The sequence below is a fragment of the Trichosporon asahii genome (genome assembly GCF_000293215.1).
Source record: "Trichosporon asahii var. asahii CBS 2479 unplaced genomic scaffold scaffold00004, whole genome shotgun sequence".
NCBI lineage: Eukaryota > Fungi > Basidiomycota > Tremellomycetes > Trichosporonales > Trichosporonaceae > Trichosporon > Trichosporon asahii.
In genome coordinates, this window is record NW_014040920.1 from 598,160 (window position 1) to 625,158 (window position 26,999).

General features: G+C 59.2%; 6 protein-coding genes and 2 non-coding genes across 8 annotated transcripts; 4 read left to right on the plus strand and 4 right to left on the minus strand.

The window, feature by feature from the left end:
* Positions 1-1,937: 1,937 nt before the first annotated feature.
* On the minus strand, positions 1,938-4,483 carry A1Q1_03979 (uncharacterized protein; the record flags this gene model as incomplete). Its single annotated transcript, XM_014328355.1, has 2 exons — positions 1,938-3,782; positions 4,250-4,483. 2 exons carry the CDS (start codon positions 4,481-4,483, stop codon positions 1,938-1,940), a joined length of 2,079 nt encoding a protein of 692 aa, XP_014183830.1.
* A 1,210-nt stretch (positions 4,484-5,693) lies between these two features.
* Positions 5,694-6,882, plus strand: A1Q1_03980 (uncharacterized protein; the record flags this gene model as incomplete). Its single annotated transcript, XM_014328356.1, has 4 exons — positions 5,694-5,955; positions 6,024-6,143; positions 6,610-6,757; positions 6,795-6,882. 4 exons carry the CDS (start codon positions 5,694-5,696, stop codon positions 6,880-6,882), a joined length of 618 nt encoding a protein of 205 aa, XP_014183831.1.
* A 104-nt stretch (positions 6,883-6,986) lies between these two features.
* A1Q1_03981 (uncharacterized protein) lies at positions 6,987-8,964 on the minus strand (the record flags this gene model as incomplete). Its single annotated transcript, XM_014328357.1, has 4 exons — positions 6,987-7,401; positions 7,461-7,841; positions 7,997-8,186; positions 8,550-8,964. 4 exons carry the CDS (start codon positions 8,962-8,964, stop codon positions 6,987-6,989), a joined length of 1,401 nt encoding a protein of 466 aa, XP_014183832.1.
* Positions 8,965-11,785: 2,821 nt separating this feature from the next.
* On the plus strand, positions 11,786-14,122 carry A1Q1_03982 (phosphoprotein phosphatase; the record flags this gene model as incomplete). Its single annotated transcript, XM_014328358.1, has 8 exons — positions 11,786-11,963; positions 12,010-12,110; positions 12,155-12,241; positions 12,288-12,389; positions 12,449-12,501; positions 12,555-12,802; positions 12,873-13,060; positions 13,151-14,122. 8 exons carry the CDS (start codon positions 11,786-11,788, stop codon positions 14,120-14,122), a joined length of 1,929 nt encoding a protein of 642 aa, XP_014183833.1.
* A 379-nt stretch (positions 14,123-14,501) lies between these two features.
* Positions 14,502-14,586, plus strand: A1Q1_t025. Its single transcript has one exon. It is a non-coding gene; the product is annotated as a tRNA-Val (tRNA).
* Positions 14,587-15,019: 433 nt separating this feature from the next.
* On the plus strand, positions 15,020-15,103 carry A1Q1_t026. The gene has a single exon. It is a non-coding gene; the product is annotated as a tRNA-Asn (tRNA).
* A 1,246-nt stretch (positions 15,104-16,349) lies between these two features.
* On the minus strand, positions 16,350-16,979 carry A1Q1_03983 (uncharacterized protein; the record flags this gene model as incomplete). Its single annotated transcript, XM_014328359.1, has 1 exon — positions 16,350-16,979. One exon carries the CDS (start codon positions 16,977-16,979, stop codon positions 16,350-16,352), a length of 630 nt encoding a protein of 209 aa, XP_014183834.1.
* A 163-nt stretch (positions 16,980-17,142) lies between these two features.
* Positions 17,143-19,890, minus strand: A1Q1_03984 (uncharacterized protein; the record flags this gene model as incomplete). Its single annotated transcript, XM_014328360.1, has 1 exon — positions 17,143-19,890. The coding sequence occupies one exon, from the start codon at positions 19,888-19,890 to the stop codon at positions 17,143-17,145; it is 2,748 nt and encodes a 915-aa protein (XP_014183835.1).
* Between the last annotated feature and the right edge of the window lie 7,109 nt (positions 19,891-26,999).

Consider the following 26,999-nt stretch of genomic DNA (forward strand, 5'->3'; position numbering starts at 1 on the left):
AGAATTGCCGAGGGCCGCCCCGCCCGTAGCCCCGGGTGGTGCGGGTGGTGTGCCGTGCCGTGGTGGCCGGGTTTGAGTTTGTGGGGAGAACCCTGGGATCCCAGGCTGCACAATCCTCCCAGCTTGCCTCCACCAACGAGCCCTCATCTCCGACGTCGCCGTATCAGCTGCTGTGCCCAGCTGCCCAGAGCGTTGGGTGGTGTTGGCGCAATACCCTCGTCTCTCTCGTCATACCTCCCCCTGTTCCTCCACCACCTGCCTGTTGCCGCCTCCACCTCGCTTGTTCCTGGTTCCGTGGCCCTCGCATACGAGCAGAGGGTGCGAGGGGATTGTGCGAGCACCCATCTCCGCGATCCACAATCCATAGCCCCGGTTTGCGGCAGTTGACAAGTCCTATCGCACTTATGACCGGACATAGCGTCAGACCGGCCAACCCGGCGCAGCACAAACAACGCAGCCCACATGCATCGGTGACCACTTGGCCGAGCGCCCCCGGCGTTCTCTGCACGCGCTACCTGGCCGGCGCGAATGCCGCTCACACATCTGCACTGAGTAATCAGATTACCGTCTCGTTGCTATTTGCTGCCTGCTGACAAGATGTCAGTGCCGCAAGCTGACAGCGGCGGGGGCCGTGTATTCCTCGGGTAAATGGCTTACCGGGGCTAAGCTTGCACGGGATTCGCCGGCCGAATGCGGTCGACATCCCTCCGGGGTCCCCTCTCCGCATGCTCCGCAGCGTGCAGCGGGGCCGACGCGGGGTCGCACCTGGACACCAGGATAGTGGACCAACTCTGCCCCGAACACATGTCCAGCATCTGATCTGCAACCGGCTACGCCTGACGCAACGATAAGCTCGTTGTCTGTCTCCGCGGTCTGAGGCGGAGTTGCTCTGGACCTGACTCTGCCATCTCGGCTATCTGATCGTTTCTGCGCGCCTGCGCAGAGTGTTGGCGGGACCAAACGTCGCCACCAGTCGACTAAATGACGGCTAGAAGCGCGGCTAAAAAAGTCGAGGCTGGTAGGTGTCTCACTGATCACTGGTGCGCTACAGTGGTCATTGCTCCTGGTCACCCAGAAGCGCCGCACCAGCATGTGTCAGTCTGCTCGTCACCGAGTCCAGTACAGCCCACTCTGCGACGGTTTGTTGACACGGTGGTTGCGGTGGAGCCGGCAGATCCGTCGGTGGAGATGCAATGGGCAGCAAACTCGAACAGATGGCATGAACAAAATATCCCGATCGCTATCCCGACCCCACGCCGGGCCGGACATACCCCACCGCAGATATCCTGGTGGAGGTCGTCCACCTTGCATCATGTTGGATATCTCGGGTGGAGGAGCTCATCACATGCATCCATCATGAATCGTTGTGAACCCCGCTTCGCGATCATCGACGCGGAGCTCCTCGTCACATGACGGTGCTACTGCCGCCCACTTCCGCAAAACCCGCTCAGACGGCTTTGATCGGGCGCTGCTGCCGCTGGTGCCGCTGGTCTCACCAAAGCGCGGATGTGCAGCAGGTGGGAGACTTGGAACGAGCGGATGCCAGACTCCGATGAATGGTGATTCACGCTTGTGCGCATGGCGTTCACACACAAGCCACGAGGCGCCGAGAACCGTGCTCGTTCGATCTTCGCTGCCCCAAATGTTCTGCAGCTCCATCGACGCGAGACACTTGGGTAACACATGTGTTACACAGGCGACCATGCATATAATCCATGCTATGAAGGTGAAAATGCCAGAAATGATGAGAGAGAGACTTGAAAGCAGTGTTCGCGCTAATGCTTACACTTCCATTACTATTAAACACAGGAGAGGGGGAGTGGCAACTTAAAGTATCAGATACAGTGAATGAACAGGTATTGTGGAATCGCTCGTGCTTGGTGATCGAATTTAGCTCCTACTTGATCGAAGGGGCATGATGATGGTGGTGGTATACTCTATCGGGTGAGGGTCATGTTGAGAACGGCATTGTACAGCTCGTCGTCGAGCTCATCGGTGTCGCACAGGCGGGGATACTTCTCCCAATCCAGCTCAGTCTTCGCCTCCTTGAACTCAAGGTCCTCCGTCGAGCCTGATGCCGTGCTCGTGAGAGACTCTTGCGACCAGGTTGCACCAGGTGCGTCGGGATCGTTTGACGAGACGGGTGTCAGGAGGAGCGATGACTTGGGAGACTCGTTAATCTCCTTGCCGTCTTCCTTGAAGAATCGGGTGTCGGGGAGACCAGAGTCCTCGGATGTACGAATGGCCTCAGGGGACGTCGTTCGGAGATGCTTGAGATCAGCTGTGGTTTGGGCAGCTTGTGAGGCAGTCGGCTCACTTTGAGCTCGGCGAGTGAACGTGATGCGCTCCTGCGTGGGAGGGTTAGGGAGCGTCGCGCTGCGCTTGGTGAGGGTCGGTCTGTGAGGATTGACGAGGTCCACGGCTTGGGGAGTGAAGTCCCAAACGCGGTCACAATGCTCCAGCCATGCCGACGAGTCCGTCATATAGAGCGGCTCGCCACCCAGAGAAATGACGCTGGCAGGGCGGGACAGCTCCTCTTCCTCGGCCTCCACAATCTCCTCCTTGACATTAACGCGCTCCTTGTTCTTCATCTTCCAGTTCAAGTTCAGGCGCTCCGCGTTCCACATGTGATAGTCGGAAGCAGCATCACGCTGGTTCTCCGGCAGCTTCGTCTTCTCGCGAAGAATGTGGTCGGCGATCGCGAACTGTGACTGGGAGCGCGAGGGCCGCACAGCCTCGTCCAGTGTGATTCTCTTCTGAATGCGCATGGGGTTGGCGGTGTCAAGGATCGCAGTGCCCATGGCGGCAGCACTCTTCGTCACGCCCTTGCCAGCGTCGACTACCCAGGTTTGAGCTCGTTTGGGCATCTTGCTGAGTCGCGATGCGGTCGACATGATACTAGCAGGCGGGGAAGCTTTGCGGATCGATTCCGCGGGGAGCGATGAGGAAGTAGTGGCGACGTCACTGCGGTCGTCCTCGTCTTCTTCAGCCGCTTCCGCATACACCTCAAGTGTCCGGCGAGCTTCGTCGAAGGATGGTGTCGGATCGCCGGCTCTGAAGGAGCGCAGGCTGGCAGTGTCGGAAGAACGTTTGAGAATCGACCGCGGCGCCGGTACAGAGCGGATGGACGCAGTCTCAGACGCATCCTCCGCCATGCCTGCGGGAAATGCGACGGGTGGGCAGCTGCCGCGGCGGTTGTCCTTGAAGCTCGTTTTCTTAGCCGTGCGATTGATCCTGTCCACTTCCAGAGTGGAGCTCATGGGCGACTCGCATACAACACCGCCGAACCCATGGGTTGACCTAGTGGCGGGCAGGAGAGAGTGTGCGGGGTTGAACAGCGAAGTGGAAGACGATGAAGCACTCGGCTTCGACGGCGTTTCGATTTTGTCTCCAATCGAAAAGGACACCGACGACGTCTTGCGGGTGCGAGTAGAGAACATGGAGACCGAACGTCGGTGCTGTGACGGGGGCGGAGGTGCCGGGGCGGGGGCAGGAGTAGGTTCGGAGTGGTGCTCATTGTTGACGGGGAAGATCAGAGAGGAGCTCTGGGAGTGTATCGACGCGCCGTAGATGGCCGCGTTGATACTGACCTCGGCCTTGTCTGGCGGGCGCTCAGCCTTCCTCGGCCGGCTTCCAAGTATGAAACTCTTGAACGACGCAGCCGATGACGATGGGCCACCCATCTTGGTGCCCTGGGCCGAAGAAGAAGAAGCTCCGACACTGTCGACGAGTGTTGTAAGAGAGGTGGAAGATGTTGACCTGGAACGCGACGAGGCAGAGATCTATAAGGATCGCGGTCAGCAACTAGCGTATGGCCTAGTGGAAGGCTGCAATAGCTGAAATGTGATGGCGGAGAGCAAGAATGGTGCCATGCGTGCCATCACTGCGGGCTCACGCATTGCGCAGGCTGGATGCCGTTCCCCTCGCACTGAATGGCGCAGAGTGATGGATCGATGCAATGGACGGACGATCTTTCCCCACAAAATTGTAACACAAAAGTCAATCCAGGTCAAACGTGCTGCAACGCTGCCGTACTTGCCGCACGGCGTGAGCCCGCACGCACGGCGGAGCACCCGCGCGCGACCCGCACGACCCGGCATCCATTGCGTACCTTCCCCCTGGTGACGCCGTCCCGCTCGAGCGCTCGACCCCTCTTGCCGTCTCAGTCCTACCAATCTGGCTAGCGCCACCCAACGCATTGATCGCACATGCGTGCATCCAGACTTTTAGACTCAAGGCTCGGACTCACCAGGGTGCTCTGACTCTGCCGCATCTGGTCGCAGCCCTCGGGTGCTGTCTTGACGTACTCGTCAATGGTCCTGAAATGCGTTTTCTCAAACGCCCTGTACGATTCGAGTGCGTCGGGTGTCGTCGGCATAGGCGGTTCGTCCGACTTTGAGGGGTTGTGTCCTCCCAGCAGGCCTGGAAGCGACCACGTACTGCCGCGCCGTTTCAACGTCCTGTACGACTCGAGGCCGGCCATGTTTGCAGCCTGCGGATCGTAGTCGATGGGTGGAGGGTGTGTAGTTATGAAGGTCGAGGGGAGGAGGGAAGACAGAATGTGAGTGAGAAGGGTGCATCGTGTATATATCTGGGCGGTCATACATTTTCTCACTGCATACGGCCTGGCGGTGTGCCCTGCGGTCCTGATCGTGTGGGGAGTGCGAAGTGAGACCAGCGCGGACTGGCGTGTGAGTGTGTGTATTGGGTCGGTGCGTGCTGGCATGAAGGTGAGGCTGGGCTGGTGCCATGCATGCCATGGTGCTGGGACGGACCGATGGCGCCGCTGGAATATGCTGGGCGCGCTGGACGGCGGCTGCAGTCTGGTCCTGGTCTGACGAGCGCCAATCCTGGGATCCTGGGATCCCGTTTCTTCGCTTCCTTGGAATCGTGAGACACCTGCAGTGCTGCAGGACTACCGTGCCGCAGCGAGCAAGCCCCGCTCCGCCGATACGAAAGGCGCAGCTCCCTGTGCTCCCGATACACAAGCTCGCGCCTGCATTGCCCCTCCGGGCGTCGCCTGCGTGTGTCGGCACTCCGACGCCGTCACATCTGCTGTGCCTGCTCCTGCTGGTGCACCCGATGTGCATGGATGCTCACTGACCGACGAGAATTGCAGACGAGGGACAGGGGCACCATGTTATCAGATACAGGGCAGCTGGTCGCTTCATTCCTCATTTGGTCATGCATTCCTCTGCCTGAGTGGCCGGTGACTTCACTCAAGGTTGGCTGGCGCTTAACGCTTCCCTTGCCAGGAAGCGCAGCTTGCCCGCTGATCTGCTGATGCCCAGAGGTGCGCACAGTGGGTCCGCAGGAGGGCGAACCTGACTTGATAGATCCCGTGACTAGCCTGATACGCGTCGGCTGATCGGCTGACGAGCTACGGTGAGAATCACCAGCCGCCGGGCCGCCCTCCACCGCACCAGCCTGCAGCCTGGGCTGGGTGATGACGGCACGTGCCGTTGAGCCATGCGCCTGCTTTTGCCACCAACGTAACTGGAATCCTCACGAGCTCAGCGACTGTACCTTCCTTCGGCCAGCTAGGAGCGTGCGACCTTCCCCGCCCGCCTTCCCCTCGCCCCTCGCCTTCCGCCCGTTTCCTCACGTACTCACGTTCCCACACCAACCTACCTTCTGGCCTCTCGACTCGTTCCTCTCGCCTCTCGACTCAAACTCCAACTTACGTGCGTCACATGTCTGCGTTCCCGCGAACAGCCGCGCGCCGCAGTGCGCCGGTACCCGCTCGCCCCTCTCTCACCGAGGAGCAGCGCAATGAGGTCAACGAGGCCTTCGACCTCTTCGACTCGGACAAGGACGGCTTCATCGACTACCACGAGCTCAAGGTCGCTCTCCGCGCTCTCGGCTTTGACCTCAAGAAGCAGGAGGTCCTGCGCATCCTCCGAGAGCACGACCGCGGCAATGCAATGGTCGCAAAGGCGGACTTCGAGAAAGTCAGTGAGTAGCGCACGCCTTCCCCTGCCCCTGTTCCATGCTCCCGTGACATCCTGTGTCATCCGTCCCAGGCGTCGCACTGCGATCTACGATCTACCGCCAGTCGCGACCGAGCTACCGAGCCGACCAAAGGAATCCCGCCGTTCCAGACATCTCAGAGAAGACGATGCAGATCCCCGAACCGGAAGCGGGTGTGTGTGTCCGCTTCTTGTCATGCGGTGCGGTTGCCACGCCGTGTCGTGACCTTGTCCTGCATGTCGTGACCGTCATGCCTTCCCCGAGGGGCACGGAGGGGCCACGGTGTCGCGTGCACAATGCATGCGATATGTATCTATTCCCGGCCTGGGTCCCACTCCTGACGCTCATCGGCTCTCGTCAATTGCCATCTGTCTGAGAGCGTGTGGCCTGGAGCGTGTTTCAAGCGTGCTGGAAACACACTGCACTCGGAGGCACCACATGAGGTTGCCAGAGAACGGAGAAGCGGTTGCCGGTTGGCCGATACTCATTTTCGGCGCTGCGAATAATCACAAGACCTGTCGGCATTCGCGACGTAGCACGAGGCATTGGGAGCACATGCCGAAGTCTTCTGCATCTTCTTAGACCCTTCTCCCCTCTCCTGACGGCTCAACGAGCAAAACAGCTGACATCTTTCCTCAGTGACAGAGAAGATTCTAGCACGGGATCCGCTCGAGGAGCTCCGGCGCGCGTTCGCGCTCTTTGACGACGACAAGACGGGCCGCATCTCGCTGCGCAACCTGCGCCGTGTTGCGAAGGAGCTAGGCGAGCAGATCGGAGATGAGGAGCTGTAAGCTTCGGCGCTCGGCGTTGTGAGCTGACAACAGGCAAGCGATGATCGACGAGTTCGACATGGACGGCGACGGCGAGATCTCGCAGGAGGAGTTCATCGCGATCATGATGGACGGAGAATAGTCCAGTTGTGTACAGCAGGCAGGCGTAGCATTGTATCATGTCACTAGCATTGCATATGGGTCTATTAACTTTGTGTACTTGGGGCTGATCGCTGCTGCTGACCTCTACTGGCCGATAGGCGGCGCGGGCTTGCTGGGGTCCTGGGGCGCGACGCTGGGCACATGCGGGGGACAGTTGGGGTTGTCCTGGGGGATGATAGAATCCTGCGTCTTGGGCCAGTGCTCAGTGAGCCAGGCGACGACAGCACCACAGAGCTGCTCCTTGCCCTGCGTTTCGACGGCGTGGCTCGCGCCGCGGACGATCACCGTCTCGAGTTTGCCGTTCGCGGTGTCGCGCCACTTGCGCAGCATGGTTGGCACGTCCTCGACGTGGACGTACTCGTCCTTCTCGGAGAAGAGGACGAGGACGGGGACCTCCAGCTTGCCAAACGTCTGTGAGAGGGGGTGCTTGAACCCCTCGGTCGGCTCGACGGGCAGGTCGCCCGAGAAGTAGTCGTCGTCGCCGCTGATGTCAGCTAACCTTGGCAGAGTACCTAGCTGCTTGCTCAACCTAGGGATTGAGGGGGAAGGGGTACTCACTCCTTACTCATGAGCGAGTGCAGTCGGTACGCCGTGATCTTCATGCCTCCCGCGTCGAGCGTGACCATGCCCCGGCCGCCCTTCACAAACTCGGTAGCGAGAGGGAGCTTCTCGACCCATGCCTTGCTCATTGCGTCGTCGGCGAAACCGAAGTGCTCCCTGTCGCTTGCGGGAGCTTGCATGATGCCGCCATCGACCGGGATCGGCTCGTTCAGGATGTAGTGCATCACGTCCTGCGAGCCGGTCGAGTGGCCCATGATCACGACCGTCGTGTCGCCGGCAGCCCGCAGGTGCGTCACGAGCGAGGCGAGCTCGGAGACGTCCGTGTCGAGCGACGAGGTCGCGAAGCCGGTGTACGCTGAGGTCCAGTGCAGCTGAACGCTGGTCGTTAGCTATGGCCTGAGAGCTTGGTAGCTTTAAGAATGAGACTGTATATCCCAAACGCATCCCGTTACTGAGTCGGCAACTCTGAGGGGAGGAAGACGTCGTCCGACGCCGCAGAGGAAGAAGGGAACGGGGGGGTGGAGATCACTCACAGTTTCCAGCCCGCCTGGGCCAGCGCATCACTCAGCATGCCCAGGTACGGCACGTCGCCCATCCCGTTAAACAAGCCGCCGATGAAGACGACGCTGCGCCTCGAGTTCAAGTCTCCAGACGTGAAGTAAGGGTGCGACCGCTCCTTCGTGATCGGGAAGGTGGACAGCTCGCCTGAGAACTTCATATCGTCTAAACCTCGATTATTGTTTCGCTTCGTAAAGAGATCTTTTGGTCGTATTCCGTTCGGTTGTTCACTTTCTGAGCGATAATTGAGGTGGTATGTGCGAGCCGTGGTGTGCAGCGAAAAGACCGAGGCTGATGATTGCGTCGAAGGAAGAAGATAGCGTGAACGAGGTACGAGCACGCGTAATGTGCGTCATCCTCAGTTCCCCAGATTTGGCGGTGGAGGTCGGTCCGGTGGAGGTAGTCGGCGGTGGCAAACTCATTCCGCAGCCTTGCACCGGGTGCATTATGCATCTCCGCCAGATGCGGGCGGATCTGCGGAGCACTGAGCCTGACGTTGATTCATGCATCATGATGCCAGTTACTGACCGAACCATTCACAGTAGGGGTCGGCGATATGACCCAGAAGATCTATATCCTCCTCTCTATCCCTTCTCTCAAGCAAGTGTTCGACCGCACTACGCGGCGTATGCGGTCCGACCTGCTCCCGTATGGCAGATACGATGCGGACGAGCAGCTCGTCGACAAATTCCTCAGAGCTCGTACGAAATGCCCCGAGCTCCGGAAAGTGCAGCTCGAGCACAGCAATCACGAGCGACTTGGCCACGGGCAGCGTGTTAAGAAACGTCGTGGCGGGGACGCTCATCGAGGGCGGGTGCAGGTGGTAGTTTAGCCCGAGGGCGCGGAGATGCCGGTGCAGATGCGCTTGGAAGGCTAGATACCGCTGCGTGCGCGAAGGTGTTCTCGTCGGTCGCGTAGGGGATGGTGGCTTGCTGATGGTCATGCCTGGAACTGTGATGGCTGGAGATGGAGATGGCGAGTAGGCGATACGCGGTTCTTATGAGCGAGCAGAGAGCGCGTCACGATCGAAAGAGAAGCAGTCACGACTCCTCAGCTCGGGCTCATCATGGTGACAATGACTGAAACATGGACGTGCGCGCATTCTTGACGACTGTCACCATTCCAGAGGGGAGCTGCTTCAGCATGTTGGTCGCCGGTTCAAAGTGCGCTCGAATGTGCTGCGCTATTGTCGCGGACTTGATCGAGACCACCATTGTCCAGAAAACTCATCAGAGAAGATGTCAGCTTATGGCGAAGGCTTCGCTGCCTTCTGTCGCGCTGATTGTTCGACGATGCTGAGACTGTCCATCAAAGCTGCGTGTCAGATGCCCGGAATTAGGAGCTGGGAATCCAGCTTATCGCTCAGTAGTCACTGTCGATGAAGCTCAGAGTCCCTATGGATCAGTTTGAGTGAGTTGAAGCGAAAAGAAGCAAGACCTGAAACTGCCGGAAGATAAGGGCGAGAACACAGCGATAAGCAAAGCTCAGAGCCAGAAGGTGGGCGCGGTATGGAGCTGCTTGTGCGTACGAAGGGCCGCCGTAGGCTGGGCTAGAACGTAAGTGGAGCGGTAAGTTGGGTGGTGAATGCAGAGATGACGGAACCGCGGAATTGATGACGAATGTTGGGCGGTGTGATCGAGATGGGTTGACGTGCGCTGGGAGCCGCGAGTTGGGAACCACTCCGCCCTTGAACACGGCATGCAAGCGAAAGTGCGCGATAGTCAGCTGCATCCGGCCGATGAGCTTGTGCTAGAATTGTGCTGAAGGGAGGAAGCTGAAGGGAGGACACTGCCCGCGAGTACGTTGCTGCACGATCGCTTGATCGGACGTGCCTCGCTGGAGTCGCAGCGGTCCGTGCCTGTTCGTCATCCGAGGAGACTTTGCCGGGCAGTGCATAATCGAGCCTACCCAGTAACCCAGCGCAGTTGTCGATTGAAGGTCGAGAGTTGCATGGAGACGTTGTGGATCGAAGAACATCAACGCGTATCAACGACAAGGGCACGCAGAGTAGATCGGCCCAAATCGCCTAGAAGCAGGGATCAGGGGCATGGTTCACTGCCGAGCCTGAAACAGAATGGCGTGTCGAGCCGACTCAAGCTGATTGGACCCCACAACCCAAACGGGCCGACCGCCGATAGGCAGATGCTCACGCTTCTGCTTGTTCAGGCGATCTGTCAACGCTTCCCGTGTTATCATTGCGATTGCAACAACCAGCGCATGGTGCCATGTACTATAAACTGATGGTGCTGTGGACATTGTCTAGGCAGTGCAGGGTCACAGCAACGCTTCTGGGTGGAAACCGCCGAGAGTAGATTTACAGTTTGCGGAAGGTCGCATGTGACCGGCGCGGTCAGAGGTCAGGTCTGGCACGGGAATCAGGGTCTGGCTTAGATCACAGCAAGGTTGCGCCCTCTCTTCAGTATCCCCGCCTCGTTACACACGCCATACCGGGCATGCCGGGCACCGGTGCGCAGACGACACGGCCTGCAGCCCGCCCCTGCACGCATCAATGGTCAACAACAGTCTGTGAATCAGCTGTACTCTACATGTGACGCCGTAGTAAATAATAACACACTGTATATCATCGATAAGCGTTCTGCAGAATATCGGAGAATGCCGTAACAATAAGGAATCCTAGCGCACAACCCTTGCAAGATAATTTGGTCTTGGGCCAGTCTCGCGCCTGATTTTGACTTTTGCGCGGGGGACGGAACCAAGTGGGCGGGCCTGGCGGAGGGCGTTCGCTTGGTCGGCCCCGCTAATCGCTGAATCGATGCGGACCTGGCCGTTCCTGGGTGGCGTCAAGGGACCGTGTCCGAGGTGAGGTCACATCCCGCGATTGCCTTGCAGAGGCCCGTCCAGCGGGCGTCGTGTCAGGCGCCAGGCGTCGTCGGGCGTCCCTTGTCATGCGTTATCCACTGTGCACTATCGCACTCTAGGACCGCTCGGCGGGCTATGCATTTCCACCACCACTCGGCAGAGGTTCATCAGCCGGCTCCCCGCACGCGCAAGAACCCTCTCGCCGCAGACGTACGTAACTCTCCCACTGCATTACTTCAATTTCAGTCTCGACCTCTGCACTCCCAGTGTGCGCCGCTCCCGGCGGATCGCTTGTCAGGCGTACAACAGTGCAGGCGTGCAGGCTTGCTCAACCGCTAATCAGACAAAGGAATGCATTGCACGGCGGTCAGCGCCATTCCCCAGCCCTGGCCGGACTCAGCCATGGCACCCCAACCGCTCCGAATCCGGAGCGCCTGGAGCCCGTGTGCCTCGACCCACAGTGGTGTCCGTAGTCAGATGTCAGTGCGGACGTGCGGCGTGCGGATCCTTCCTCACACTAATCCTTTAGCCCTCCTCGCCTCCTGGTCCGTCCTTCCTTCCTCCCTTCCTTCCTGACTTCCACACAACGCACGGGGCGTCGTCTCGCTCGATCTTCCACCAACATGGCCCGTTCTCACTGAGCTAAACACTGCACACCGCCGCTAGCTCCTCTCTCAACTTCTCCTTCCTCACCATCACCGACACACTCATCACTGCATCACCCACCTCACTCACTCACTACAACGACCCCGCGCCGCCACCCATCGTCTGCTTCTCGGCGCACGACTCACTCTAAAATCTCGTCCGACCATCTGACACTACCTCATTTGCATCACAGGTCCACCGCTCCTCCACTGCTGCTGCGCCGCCCGCGCCCCTACCCGCCCACTACCCTCCCCTCCGATTCCACCCACCCCACCAAGCACCGTCGTGCAGCACTCGAAATGACCACCAGCGCCGAGCGCAGCGCTCGCCCAGAACGCTCCTCCGCCGGTCGCCAACTCCCCAATCCTGTTGCCGAACTTTCGGATCACTTCGTCTTCACGACCCTCACCCCAAAGGAGGCAAGCCAGGGCCCGTACGCCCATCCCACAACCGGAAGGACTATCGAGCTTTACACCCGTGCGTAGCTTGACCCGCCTTCTCGGTGTCGCTAACCTATCCGCAGTCGATGACATCCTTGTCTACACTCCGTTCAAGAACGACTACGGACCACTCAATCTGGCGTACACCTATGATGCGTGCGTCGCTCTGTACGAGAAGATGAAGGTGAGATGCCCCTGTCGGGCAGATCTGACTAATAACAGTCTAAGGAGAACAAGAGGCGGCCGGTCTGCCTGTACACGGGCCCAACGGCAGAGACCAAGACGAACCTGACGTTGATGGCGGCACTCTACTGCGTAAGTTTGGGTGCTGTTCTTTGCTAACAGACAGCTCATCGTGGAGCACATCGACCCTTGGGAGGCTTTCCAGACCATTGCGCACATCGAGGTTATTCCGTTCCGTGACGCAGGCAACGGCCCGAACGAGTTTGCTCTCAGCATTCAGGTGAGGTTAAACAATCCCGTAAGGCTAACCTTCAGGACGTGCTCTATGGAATGTGGAAGGCGTCTCAGAACAAGCTGCTCATGCTGCGGGAGTTTGACGCCCAGGACTACCGGTACTATGAGAAGGTCGAGTGAGTAGGACGATCCTACCGTGGCTAATGGACAGGAACGGTGACCTGAATGTCCTCGGTCCCTTCGTGGCGTTCGCTTCTCCCATGGATCCAGTCTGGATCGCGCGAAACACACCCGAGGGTGAGAAGGCGCCGGAGTACACCAGTGGACAGAAGCGAATGCTCGTCGGAGCCTTTGAGAAGGTCTTGAACAAGTTCGAAGACGAGGAGGTTGGCGTGGTCATCCGCCTCAACGATGAACTGTACAACAAGGAGCGGTTCCTCGAGAGGGGCTTCAAGCATGGTGGGTGTATGGTGAAGGCATCGCTGACAACCAGTTGATATGTACTTTGACGACGGAACGAACCCGACAGACGAGATTGTCCGCCAGTTCATTTACCTTGTCGAGGAGTGGGTGTCGAGGGGCAAGAAGATCGCTGTTCACTGCAAGGCCGGTCTGGGACGTACCGGAGTCCTCATCGGAGCCTACCTGATCTACAAGTACAACTTTACGGCCTCCGAGGTTATCGGTTACATGCGTGTTGTCCGCCCCGGAATGGTCGTTGGACCGCAGCAGCGCTACATGCAACTGAACCAGCTGAAGTGGGCCGGATGGGTAAGTTTGACCGATACTGCATCTAGCTAACTTCAGGCCGCCGTCGACGCGATGCGCCGGCCCGCCGAGTCCCTCCCCACGCCGCCCCAGGAGTACGAGGACGTCTCGCTGCCGGAAGAGCAGGTCGAAGAGTCTCGGCCCCGGCGTCCTCTCACACCAGCCCGCATGGTCCAGTCCGGCGGCACGACGAAGCAAGGCGATGCGGTCGGACAACCGCGCAAAGGCCCTCAAGGCAAGAACACGACGATCGAGCTCACCGTGGTGGCCGACGAACCCTCATCATGCTCTTCCAGAGCTGGCAAAGACCGAACCGATGCTTCAGCTAGGGGAGTGAAGCGTGGCTCTACGCGCGCGCCTGTTGCGTCGACGGGTTCTCAGAGCGTTCGTGGTGAAACCCCCAACGGGGATCTGACTGCTCAGCCGATCCTCGCCCGCTCGCCCTCGAACGCCAGCTGCAGCTCGAGCAACTCCGAGATCGACCAGCGTTCCCCCAAGCGCCGGCCTAGGGACTCGCCACTGTCCAAGTCTGGTCTGAGCTCGCCTCCGCCAAGTCGCGACTCTACGCCATTCGGTGACGAGGATAACAGCACGTTCCCGATCGCCGAGCACGACGAGCCGCAAACGCCTCCGCAACAGATGAAGAAGCTGGCCACCCAGCCGCTGACGCCGCCTTCGCCCTCCCTTAGCAAGGAACACGGACGTACGATCCCCAGGCGGGGCACACTTCCGTTCGGCAAGGAGGAGAAGGCGTCGGCCACTTCAAGTGTGTCGGGATCGACGGCGTCGGCCTCGGAGAACTCTGCATTCTCGGACAGCAGCGATCCCGTTGAGCCGAAGCCGCCTGCCCCCGCTGCCATTTCGCCCCGCGTCAAGGTGTCCAGCCGGCGCTCGAACCCCACCCCGCGCTCGTGGACAACGCTGTCCCGCCTCGGCGGTGCTGTCTCCAGCATGGTGACACCTGTCGCTAACTCTACCGACTGTGAGCTGCTTTTCAGCGACTTGAGCTGACAGCAGAAATGTGTCGCAACGATACTGCAGGCTCGCCGAGTGCCGCAGCCTGCTCTCCATCGCTTATGACCCCACGACTACAATTTCACGTTCATTCATTTTCATTTCAAGCGCAATCGAGGATCGTCGCAGCGCGACTGCATGTGCATTGTTGTTCATTGAGTTGTACATAGATTTATGAATCCGTACGGTGCCCGAGGGGTGATCGCTTACAGTCACTGACCCTTGCTGACTCTGACACTGACCTTGTAAGCCGAGACTACGAGAACTCCTGGTCAGGGTTGCGAGCGGAGGGGAGTGCAGTGCCCGAATTCGCGTTCGAGTGGGCTTCGATCCGGTCCTGTCCGCCGCTGGAGGAAGCTAACAGAAAAGCATCCAAGGCCACTTAGCTCAGTTGGTTAGAGCGTATGCTTAACACTTGTGTCTTACGCATAAGGTCGGCGGTTCGACCCCGCCAGAGGTCATTCTTTTGCCTCTCAGCAGCTCAGGCGCTGGAGAGCTGTTTCTTTTGGATGTGAGCAAGTGAAGAGAGTGAGCAGTGAGTAGCAGTCTCGTAGTGGATGGGGAAAGTGGAGGAGGCACGGCACGGAGGGGGCGGGCGCCAGACAAGCTCAACGCCCCCTCGTGTCTCACCCGAACGCTTCTTCACCGCCTCCGATTGTCTCATCGCAGGTCCCCCGCCCCACACACCTAGTTGCCAGAATGCCAGAGCCAGTGCTCAGTCCCGACGCACAGGTCTCACCGACGCCCCCAACCGTCTGCAACTGAGCTAGCTCCAGCAAGCAAGTCCGATCTCACCAATGCTTGGGTAGAGATAACGACGAGAGCGGAGGTGCGGAAATCCGGAAATCCGCCGGCCCACGTGATCACCAGGCCAAATCGCCTGTGGTCAGAAAGTGCCCTATGGCTCAGTTGGCTAGCGCGTGGAGCTGTTATTCGTAACATACTCCGAGGTCCACGGTTCGAGCCCGTGTGGGGCAGCATTTTTTGCGATCTTTCAATGCACCTTTTGACCGAGGAGAGCATGGACGGGGTTGTGTGTGTGTTTATGCACTGATGAAGGGGAGAAGTGGTTGGATGAAAGTGAAGGGGACGGACGAAAGGAGGGGATGTCTGGAGTTGAGGTGATACGGACGACAGTGGCAGGCGGCAAGGCAAGGGTGAGGTGAGGAGTGGGAGGCGAAAGCATGCGCGTCATCTCACTACGTCAGTCAGGACATGGACATGCATGATGCGAAGAAGGGGCAAGAAGGGTAGCACGGAGGCATGGAAGCGTGCAGCGAGTTCCCATATTCTCGTGTCGAACCGGTAACCCTGGGGCACGTTTCTCGTTCGATCGTCTTCCTGATCTCGTCGTGCGTCTTCGATCGTTGACCGTAGACACGTTCACTCAGCCTGACGTCCCGGTCTCCTCGTGCTCGCTCGGTACTTCCTAGTGTGGTCGTGGGCACTCTGTCCATGCTGTCCAGGTTTGGATCTGGGATATCTCATACCCATGACCCGCGCCGGCCAGGTTCCACCGACCCAACCCGTGTCCCAAGAATAGAACAAACGCTCCACCCCGAAGCTAAGCCATTCGGTCTTTACTTCTTGCCTTCTTGGTCCCCGTCCTTCTGCCTTCTGTAGACTTCCGTGCTTCGTCCGTCGTGCTTCGGTGTCCGGAGGCGCAGTGTCCGAACCCTGCTCATGTCCATGAAGAAGAGGATGAGGGCCGTGCCGTGGCCATGACCGTGCCGTGGCCGGTGTCTCAGCCTCTCAACCCTCAGCCTCTCAATCTTCAGCCTCCAATCTCCAGTCTCACTTCTCGTTCTGCCCCACATACCTCTATGACTCCACATGCGCTTATGCATGATGCTTCGGCTACGTCTGTGGCTTGCAGAGGAAGATCGGCCTGAGACACATCTGCGGACGCCACTCTGCCTGTTCTTCGGGCTTCGGTGTATCGGTCGTCAGTTCTCAAGTCAGTGCACTGCACGCGCACGCGCTACCGCGGGCTCGCTCGCCTCGCGGCTCGCTGCTCGGTCGACGAGATGCATACTATAAACAACAGAGTACAATCCGGATCCAATTATTAGGCTGTGCGTGTGATGAGCTTCGAAGATATAGGCTATGCTTCGGACAAAAATGCAGGATATGAGTGCTGGGGTGTTGGAATGTGTGTGTTTTGATTGTTGCGTGCAAGTAATTGAATCTGTTGCTCAGATGGTGGAAATGATGAGAGGACTGGTTAGATCGGGGTGAAACCCTTCAAGCCGAGGAAGCGGATCGAGCGTCTGCGTCTTGACATTGGGCGCGGTGCGTCAGTCGACGGAAGTGGGGCACCAAACTCGTCCATCGGAGGCGAGTCCTTCGAGGGCGACGAAGAGCGGGAGGCACTAGCGCTGCGCGAGTTGGAACGCGATCGAGGCGAACGACGAGGCGTGAAGATCGACAGAGACCGGGTCAGAGGCGACTTGCGCTCCTCCCCCTCGGGGATCTCAGAAGGCACCAGCACAAAGTCGTCCTCGTGCTCGACCTCCTCGAGAGGCTTGCGTCGCGGCGTCTTCGGCGAGGAAGGGACCGACTTGGCGCGCGGAAGCTCGAACGCGCTCATCATCGAGGCATTCGAGCCGTCACGCTTGTGGCCGAACCCGCGCCGTAACGAGACCGACGAGTGGAGCTTGTGCAGGGTTGGAACCGCTTCCGTGACCGAAGTGTACGATGCCGACCGGCTCGGCAGGACCTCAGTCTCGCCCGAGGCACCGGACGAGTTGCCGTTCTCGCTGTCGCCGATGGTGAACGTACGCCGCGATTTGGATCGCACAACACCCTTGACGTGCGCCGCGACCATGTTGACCTGGCCACTCATCTCGGCCATGCTGCGCCGCCGGCGCAGACTCGTTGCGTCGAGAATGCTGCGGCGGGGGTCGATGGACGGCGGGCGCGCCATCGCCTCGCGGTTACGGACATTCGCGATGCTGTCCGAGACGAGGTCGGACAATGCTCGGTCGATCTGATTCCGGACGTGGAGCGTGGGGCGGCTAACCGATAAGCTGATAGTGGATTGGCGAGACGAGGGGCCCTCGATTAAAGCTCTGAGACGGCGAGAGGGACGTCGGCGACTCGGTCTGCATCACCTCATCGGCCGGCGCGCCCGTGTACACCGAGTACCGCTTGCGGCTTGTGCGGCTCGCGGCAGTCATGAGCAGCGAAGTCGATCGGGGAATAGGAGGCACAGGCTCCATGGAGCCCTTCATGTTGAACTCGTCGCCCAGCAACGTGTGACGCTTGCTGGGTGTGCGGGGCATGACAAAGGGCGTCTCACCGTCCCCGAGGAACGAGTAACGCTTAGGCGCAGGTGGACGCTCGCCGTCACCCTTGGCCATCGACATGTGCCGCGTGCGAGGGACCGCGAGCGAAATGCTCGAGGGCATCTCAAACGGCGGCATAGTGCTGTCGTCCCTTGCCGAGGCGAGCTCGCTAATCCACAGCTCCTTCTCCGCATCGCACGCGCATCCAATGTCCAAATTGTGATCGCGCAACTTCAGACGAATCGAGTGGCTGAGGAATCCTTGAGCTAAACGAATGTTAGCATTATTCTGCCCGGACTCCCATGATCGCATGACGTCACCTTTCCAGCCGATCCGTCCGATCCGGCCGGTGACACAAAACTCACCTTCGGTCAAGTCGACAATCTCAAAGACCTCGAGAGGGATGTAATGGTAAGGGTCGAAGACCTTTCCACGCCTGACCTTGCTCAGGATCAAATAGCCACGGTAAAGGAAGGCCGCCAGGTAGCGCACGCGAGCCGACGAGTCGAGCGGTGCGATCGTCGGATGATGATAAAGGGTCTCCAGGGTGCCGACGAAGCGGCAGTGCCCCAAGCGCCGAACAAAGTCCGCAGTCAAGGCGGCATTGTTCTCCATTCGCTCAGCAATGAGGTTAGACTTGAGCTCGACCTCCTTGCGCTTGCGTGCCTCGTCGGCGTTTTCCGCGACAGCGCGCATGACGTTTTGCGCCTTTTCCACCTCGGCGACAACCTCGCTCTGGGGAAGCTCGCGGCTGACATCAGCCGAAAGCGATGCCAGCAGGAGAGGGTATCGGCACACGCGTTGGATGGGTGTGATCAGAATGTCCTTGAAGCGTAAGCGAGTCCGGGTTGGCTGCGCAGGGGCGCCGGCGAGAATGTCTCGCAATGTTGCGTGCGGCGTGTTTGACGCAACATACTGGCACCGCTTCTCGAACGCCTCATAGTCTGACCGGCTCGCGATCGTGCGCACGTACGCGCCGGCAGCTGTTGAGCCAGCGCAGAAGTCGTTGTACAGCGTGAAGCTGGTCTCTTCGCGGACAAAGAGTTCGGCAAACTCTTTTGTGACCTTCTCGACAGTCTGGGGGTCGGCATAGTCATAGCCCATTCCTTGGAACTTGAGAATGTCAACCATGTGAGCGGCAAGCTGGACGTGGAAGTCAAGCAGGTCGTTCGTGTTGCGCGCGATCAACTGGAGCGAGCCTTCAGAGACGTGAGGAAGAGCCGCAAGCTGAGGGAGATAGATCTGTACCAGGCTCCTCAGGTCTTGCACGTAGGTGACTTCAGTCTCAGCAATCTCGAGAAGGATCATGCGTCGCTTATCCAGCAGGACTCGAGCCGTCATCGATAGGTCGGCCTGGGGCGGCTCCTCATGTCCCTCCTTGCCACTGCGAGCGCTGCGAGAAAGCGACGTCTTGGTGGAAGGAAGCGACTTGGTCATGACCGATGGGGAGGTCTGTGTCGAGGGTTCCGAGACAAACGAGGCGCCATCCGCTTGGGCCGCTTCCCGGTCAAAGAGCACCTCTTCCTGGGTCTCTTTGCGGGGAGTGATCGTCAGACCCTCGAGGTCCAAGAGTGGCTTGTCGTCACTGAGACCGGTCAACAGTCCGAGCGCGTGCGGCTGATCGATGGATGACGAGATGGGCGGTTGGCGTGTATAGTCGGCCGCCGCGTCTCGACCGTACCCGTAGGGTATTGTGTCCAGCTGACCAACCGACTCGACCGGACGGATACAAGACGAGTCTGCAAAATCGCCAGAGTTCAACGACGCCCTCCGCAGGTGACCAGGCTTGGGTGGGGACTGGATACCGAAAGCCGCCTCTTGAGCACGTTTGATGAGGCCAACGACGCTGGTAGATCTCCGGCGCGTCAGACTTAGTGTAGAGTCTGTCCGCGAAGATTGGCCCAGGTTAGTGAGCGCAGAGCTGGATCCCGATCCACTGCTGCTGGCACCCTGAGAGGCGTCGAGCTTGTTTTCGTCGCAGCATTGGGGGGCAGAGTTCGATGGGAGATTGCGACGTCTCGGCCAAGTCGCAGAAGAGTGCTCAGATGAGCTCGAAGGGGCGTCTTCAGCTTCGGGCGTGTCTGCGTCCTTCTGGGGCTGTGGCGGGGCAATCGGTGGACTTTTCGGCTCTGGCGTGAGGATGGGGTAGGCCGAAAATAATGGTGATTCTGCGGTCGCTTCTGGGATGGTGATGGAGGGAATGGGGCGCGGTCGGTCCATGACTGAACCAGACCTAGTTGAGAACGTCGACCGAGCCGAGTGGAAGCTGGGAGCCGGGGAGCCTGTTCGCTCGGCGCCGACTTTGAAAGGGGAGGCGGATCGGAAGGGCGAGTTCGACCTGTGCTCCTCGAATATCGGCGGACCGAGATCGAGGCTTAACCGCGGGGGAGGGGAGTGAGCAGGGACCGACAGGACTGAGCCTGAGCCTGAGCCTGAGCCTCGAGATTTTGAGGGAGACGGGCCTCGAAGCACAGCCATAGTGTCAACCCGGGTGTCCTTTTGGACTCGGTGTGAGCCCAGCGCAATCGGAATCAAGGAAGAAGCGAAAGAGATGCTGGGTAGGTGGGAGGCGGTGGGCTTGGTGGAATTGAACGTCAGGGTTGTCGGTGCTGCTCGCTCAGCTGAGATTCGGTGGCTGGGAATCTGAACTGTCCAGATATGATGCGTTGTTCAAGAACAGGCTCTTGTTTTGAGAGTTGCACGTCGTTCACGATGCGTTCTGGTGGGTGGAGTGATGGGCAGTTACCGTGCTACAGCTCGTTAGCGCAAAGAAACGTGCCACGGCGATCGGAGCGGGTTGCTGGGGCTGGGTCGAGTTTTGGCTGATGCAAGCGTCCGTTTGGCGCATGACACACGGATAGGTGGTCGTACAGAATGTGGAATGGATGTGCGGAAACCTAACCAGACTGGGCAAGCGGTCTCAACTCAAGTCATCGACGCGGCCTCACACCATCGCGTACGCCAAAATGGGAACAGGACGCGAACCCGAGTCACTGGAAGCAATGCGGGGATGCAAAACGTGCGGGTACTCACTTTGATGTTTCGTATTGTATTGGCCAGGAGAACGCTGGGCGATTGCGTTACCGATCCTAGGAGCAGGCTAAGGACCAGATTGAGCCAGGTACTGAAGAGTGGATGTGTTTCGTCCGTCGAGTTATTTCGGCCGCCCGTGGGATTTGGATTTTGTTTCCTGGTTCCAGCCGTGTATTGGGTCGTCCGGAATCGGCGGCTGGGTTAGTCGAGGCCTCGAGGTCGTTAGGCCGAGAAATGTGTATGGGGTATGCGGTGAAAGATAAAGATACAAAGTCGAGGAGTGAGAGTCGGAGTTGTGGGACGGTCGGTCGATCGATGCACTGGCTGCTCTGCAGGGAAGGGTCTGGGTGGAATGAGGAACCGCAAGTCGTCAAGGGCGGTACAGGGACAGCCGTAGGCCAATGTGGAACTGGCAGGGAAGGTGTTGGAGACGGGGGGAGGCGGTCCGGTCGGTCGTTGCCAAGGCGAAAAAGCCTACAAGGAACTGGTGGTCTCGTCGATGGACTGATTTTTTTGCTCGCCGCTGTTGTTGCTTGCAGCACCGTCGGCGAGTTTTCGTATGCAAGGTGACCGGGCGTCGGGCGTAGTACGACTGAGGCAACTGTGATGATCGCACGGCACCTGGGCGGCTGTTCGACGCGGGCGGCGGCGATAGAAGCGGTGATAGCAGGCGGAAGCTGGGGAAGGGGTGAGTCCGCTCAGCGGCAGCGGCAGAGGGGGGTGTTACAGTGTCGGTGCGGTGAGCGCAGATCCTGCCGCGGAAAATAGAGTTTTGGGTCAGTGCCGGAGAAGGGGGGCGAGGGTCGTTAAAAACTGTGTCGTCGTCGTTGCCGAGCGTGTGTGTGATGTGTGTGGGTGTGTTGTTGTTTGCGAGAGTAGAGATGGCCCGGTGAGATTGAAGGAGATGCAAAGACGATGACGAGGGAAGGAGGGATGCGACGGCGTGGTGCGGCGCGGAGAGTGTATGGGTATTGGGTACGGGTCTATGACTGTATTGTCAGGTCATGCGGTGGGATTCAGTCGGTGGGTATGGGCAGGGCAACGGTCCAGGGTGAGAGCAGGGAGGAGGAAAGGGGCGTATGGGGTGAGACTCGGGCAGATAGCAGGCGATGCTGTCATTGATCACAGCCAGCCAGCCAGCCCAGTTTGCAAGAATCAGCCCCTGGCTCGACTGGACAGAAACGAGCGGTGGCCACCGACCGGGCTTGCTGGGCTCACTGGGGCTCAATGAAACTCGCTCGTGATCACTCTGATCTCGCTCTAAGGAGCCTAGCCTGCTGCTAGTCGCTCCAGTATGGCCCCGGGACCAGGGCTGTGGGCCCGGAGGTGGCTCCGGGTCTGGGGCTACAGGAGGGAGGGGGCTGCGTAGTGAATGAATGCATCCGAGCCGTAGCCGTAGCCGTAGTAGCTGTAGAAGAGAAGCGATCACCTGTGTAAATGGAATGGCGCTGTAGTCAAGCGTGTGCCTGCAGGCTGCACGGCTGCAGCGTCCCAAGCACCCATGCTCATGCGGCGTCGTGCAGACACAGTCAGCTGTCGCTCGCTCATCAGCCAGGAGCAGGGGCCAGGAGCAGGGACCACGATGCAGAAGGACAGGGGGACCAAGGGGAACAGCAGCAGGAATCGCATGGAAGGGGGACCCGGAGGACGAGGAGTCGCTCAGGGCCAATCTAACCTCAAACGACAGTTAGCGACAGACGGACCCTGACTCCGATCCTCGAACCCAGCTGCGCCAGAAAAGAGCACTCACGAAGTCCTGCAGTCTTCAGGGTACAGCCCAGGAACCCCACGCTCCTCAGGGTCCACTTGATCGCAAAGTCATCGATGTCATACGTCATTCCCACCACGCCCACTGCTCATTGCTACTCCCACCCAGCCATGCATACACTTCCCAGCCTGCGCTCGAGCTTGTAGTCAGCAGCCTGACAATCGTCATCTGATCACCTCACCGGCACACCGGCCACCACGGCACCTCCTCCGCCCTCCTTCAAGATCTCCTCTCCTTGCTCGCCATGCCATCCGGGAAGCGGCAAGTTGCAGGGTGCCTAGACATTCTCACATGTCCGTAGCCTAATTTCTCTCTCCGCCAGACCCTCCGCCAGTCCGCTCCGCTCACTACACCGACGCCGCGAGGAAGACGCGGACACGTCCCAAACGCCGTCGCGGGGTTACTCACGCTCCCTTCGCTGCCCGATGGAAGCTCGGAGTCGCCACCCGTACATGCATCCTTCCCCACACTCGCGCCCGCGAGGCGGTGTTCATAAGAACTCTGCCAGGAACTGTAAGGCCGCATATTACAGTGGGATCCTGATTAACCTGGCATTATCCTGGTTTACTAAAGGCATTCCTGGACCTTAGTCCTGCGCAGGGCCGAGTGGAACTGGAATGTAACGGCGACCACTACCCATAGGCCGGCGCAGGCCGGCGGCATAGCCAGTCTCACTCCCTAGGTCTCCCTCGGTACCCGGGCTGCCGATCTCTTTAGCCTTAACCACCCCTACCCCTGCGCTTAGTTGCTGTGCTCCCAAGCCCCTGCACACATCCAAGTGTGCCCGGCATGCCCTATCTTCGGCCGGGTGCTCATCACGGCTGTCTCAGCACCTCATCGCTCATCAACGCCGTGACAATGGGTGACAGCTAGGTTCTGGCCCGAGCCACCGGGGAGTCTGTGCGCACCATCAAGGCCGTGGGCCAGATCGCCCCTGTGCCCGACCGGCCAGAACGCGACACGCGCATCCGTGCTTCCGAACTTGGCACGTTGGCACGGATATGGCTTGTGAACATGCCGACAGATGCTCGATGCCATGCACAGAAGCTTGAGAACTCCGTGCGGGCATGCAATCGACTGCGTCTGCGCAGATTCTGCCTTCTCGCTTGGTCCGCATGCCTTGCCCTATCCCTTATCTCCCGGAAAGTCAGGCGCAGCAAGGTGGTGCCCACAATGTCAATGTCCGTAGCGTCCATAGTGTCCGTGGTACGTGCCGGTGGAGTCAGCAATGACGCGCATACAGGCCAGTGTAAGGCTCAAGGCACCCTCACCGCACGCAGGATCCACCGGTGCTGACATTGCGACTGACCCTGCGACTCAGCTCCATGACCCCTCGACCGGGTGTGTCCCTATCCTCTCTCCTGAACATTACAAGCATGCGAGCCGGGTTTAGCTTTGCTCTCAGTGCGGCACCCGGTTCCAGAGGAAGCGGCATACGGCCAAGCGGCTGCCAAAACGAGTCGCCAAGCACAACGCTGACAAGGCACAACTCACCGCAGACCCACCTTGGCCGCTCACGGATAAGCCAAGAGTTCCAAGGAGTAGACCGGCTGCCCGACCCCGCGCCCTGCAATCATGGGTCCCAGTTGAGCTGCATGTGAAACTCAGTGATCGTTTGCATGCAGAGCTGTAGAGCGCAGAGCCCACTGTGTCTCAGACAGAGCCCGCTTGAGGCCGGCGCTTCCCTTGCGCGCCTCACACGCCCGGCCCGGTGATGCGCAGCAGGTGCGCTCAGTGAGCCGACCCATCCTCAACTGGAACGCATGGTATGCTCGCTTCTAGCTGACCGGCTGGCCCGATGCTGACATCGAGGCATGCCGGCCATGCCAGCCATGACTCGTGACTCCTCTTGGCGACCATGAAAACTGGCTTCTCGTAGCTCTCGTGCCCCTCGGCCATGCAGCTGAATTGTCTTGGTAGGTTTAATTAACCCAGCAGAATCATGCTGCGGCAGGCGCTGCGCGCATGCGCGCATGAATGCCATGTCCGCCCACCGTACATGACTATGAGCTCGTGACTAATTCGCCATACATGCGCCGTACTTATACATCGGTGGAGCCCACCACCCAAGGGCGAATACCAAGCTTAACTGTAGTTATGTAGAGTTTCGGTTTACAAGATGGGTGAATAGCTTAGTTCGATTAGAGCTCGAGGAAGAGTGGGTGGGTCGAGGTAATCTATCCGTCTCCAACCGCAGTGAACACCGACGGTCATGAGTGCGGGGAGGCTCGGCAGCTTGGCTCACTGCGTACTGAGCGGACGACGGCCGTTCTTGCATGCGGGGATTGAAGTGCACCCAGATCCGTCAGAATCAGAGTAAGACAATTCTCTGAACCGTAGCGGCCGTCTGCGAATGGTTATACCGAATTGAGATCCCACTCGCAACCTTCCGGTTCAAGTCTGCAATGTCCAAATGAATGCAGCCCCCAGATCTGTCCAACCATGTCAGACGGCGGTTGGGCCAGAGCTGGCGAAAATGAAGCCATCGTTCACTCGTTCACAGCCCGCGCAGGCTCTTTCACTGTACAGGATGACGTGAGCATCATAACCGCTGGACCATCAAATAGTGGCTTGAACTCACTCTGAGCCACCAGCTTCAAAGACGCAATGTTACTCTCTGGCGAGCGTAGCTCATTGGGCCGTAGCTGGATCTGCTGTCCGCTTTGGGCCTTTGGGAAAGAGTGTTGAAACCGTGCCGTGCCGTGGCCGCTGGAAGGCCGAGGCAGAGCTAGAACACCGATCCCCATTCCGACGTTCGGCTGCCGCGATCGTCTTGGGCTGGCCGCATAGGGGAGGCGCCGAGGCGCCGAGCGCGGCCGTACGATCGTGTGTGAGCCGGTGCGCCGAGAGCCCAGCATACATATGCCGGTGGGCATTCACTGGCGCTCGGGCAGTGCGGAGCCCACTGGGCCACCATAGCGCGTTATGGCTTCATTGCATGCGTCGCTCGCGAAGCGCGTGAAGCCACTTGCACTGTTTCACACTCACACTCCACAAAAACACCCTCTTCCCACCGCCGAAGTGAGCACGCCACAGCTCTGCGCATGCACATGCAGCTGTCGGGCTGCCGGCGAAGCCGGCGCCGTTCCCCATTGCATTCCGGGCCAGATTTGGCACCGAAACCTGGTTCAGCGCTAGTTTCTACTCGATACGAGAGATGCGAAAGTAAGCAATAAGAGCAGCCTGCGCATGGCGTGGGATGCCGTACCAATCCGAACAAGACCGAGAGCTTGAGCGATCACGAGTGCCTCCGAGCGTACCTTGCCAACCTCGCCCGTTCTCATTCCCAGCGCACTCAGCGGTGATCGAAGCAAAGGAAGGCTTACGGCACGTCGGTCCGTTGGGTTCGGTTGCTGAACTCTGGCGTTCTAGCAAGCTTTGCTACCATGCACGCAATGTCCGCCGGATGCACTGTTGTGTTCGTCGAATCAGTGCTGGCCGGAAACTCTAATGCGTGCAGAACATGACAAAATCCGGGTCAGCGTTGGACACCTGCTGTCGGCGACCAACTCTATCAAGGGAGCACGTACGCTCCGTCTCGATGGACGGCTTCGAGAGAGTTGGGCTCGAGGTCTGTTTCCCTTGGTAGTGCTGGCCCAAAAGTCTAATCAGCTGGAGGTAGAATGAGGTGCTTCTCTACTGGTTGCTGGTATTGGAAGCTCGCTGTGCATGCCCATCCGCCTCGTGCATACGAATGAACTGGCAGGCAGGCGGTTTCGCTTCCGATCTGATGTAGATTGCACTAATCGGGCTAGGCTGGAAATGTGGCAACGGCATTCCGCCCGACTCATTCATTGCTTCGATCGCAGGAACGATCCCGGTGCTGTTAGGCTGAGCTGCGCTGTCAGTGGGTGAGGCTGAGGCAACGACAAAAGAAGACGTAGAAGCACCGAAGGCCCTTCCATGACATGTAAACAAAGTGACCGCGAGCGAAGAGCTTCCCTCGTTCCTCCAAAGCTTCTTTGGCATCGTACCACATGGGACGCAGTCGGTGTGGATCCCAGCAGTGCGGTACACTCACACAAACAAATAGAGCTTGGACCTGGAAGCCAGTGCATCACGTTGGTCGCTGTACCTCGCAGCACCGAGAAGCTCGAGAGCCAGAGAGAAAGGTCGAGGATTGGGTGGGGTGACGTCAGAGCGCCACAGCGTCGTGCAGTCTTGTCGTCGGGGGAGGCAGGCAGCTTACGATATCGTCCTTGTCTGAATGCTCAACTTGAAACACCGTCACCCACTGCACGAGCGTACATACTTCCCCTGCTGGCGATTCCTGAGAATGGAGCCGTAAGTCCAGATCTGGCCGTTTTGTAGATACCGCACTTATATCATCGACCATCCTGGACTTCTGGAATTCGGCTGGATGAGATCGAACTAAAGCAGGACAAGCTATTGCACCATACCGACGACAGTAAGACACTGGCATTGGGACATGGAAAGTGGAAATCCCATACAGTGATAGTGGGACGCCGCCAGAAGGCAGCCCGTGTTCCGGAGTGCAGGCGGAGCCGACTGCCAGATGCGATCGGCGAGCGGTTTGCTGGAGCGGCGCTCGGTCTCGCCAGACGATTGCAGATTGAAGTCAACCCGGATAACCCTAGATCACGACAAGATGCTAAGCGGTGGAGCAACGTTTGTCTCAGTCTCAAACGATTGACGCTTGCGGAGTGTCCACGCGCTCGGTGGGATTATGGCAGGCGTGGGGCGCCGGGCGGACAGCGGATGACAACGCCGTCCAAACGGAGTCCTCGAGGGCGTGCTCCACAGAGCGCCGACGGTCTTCGCTTCA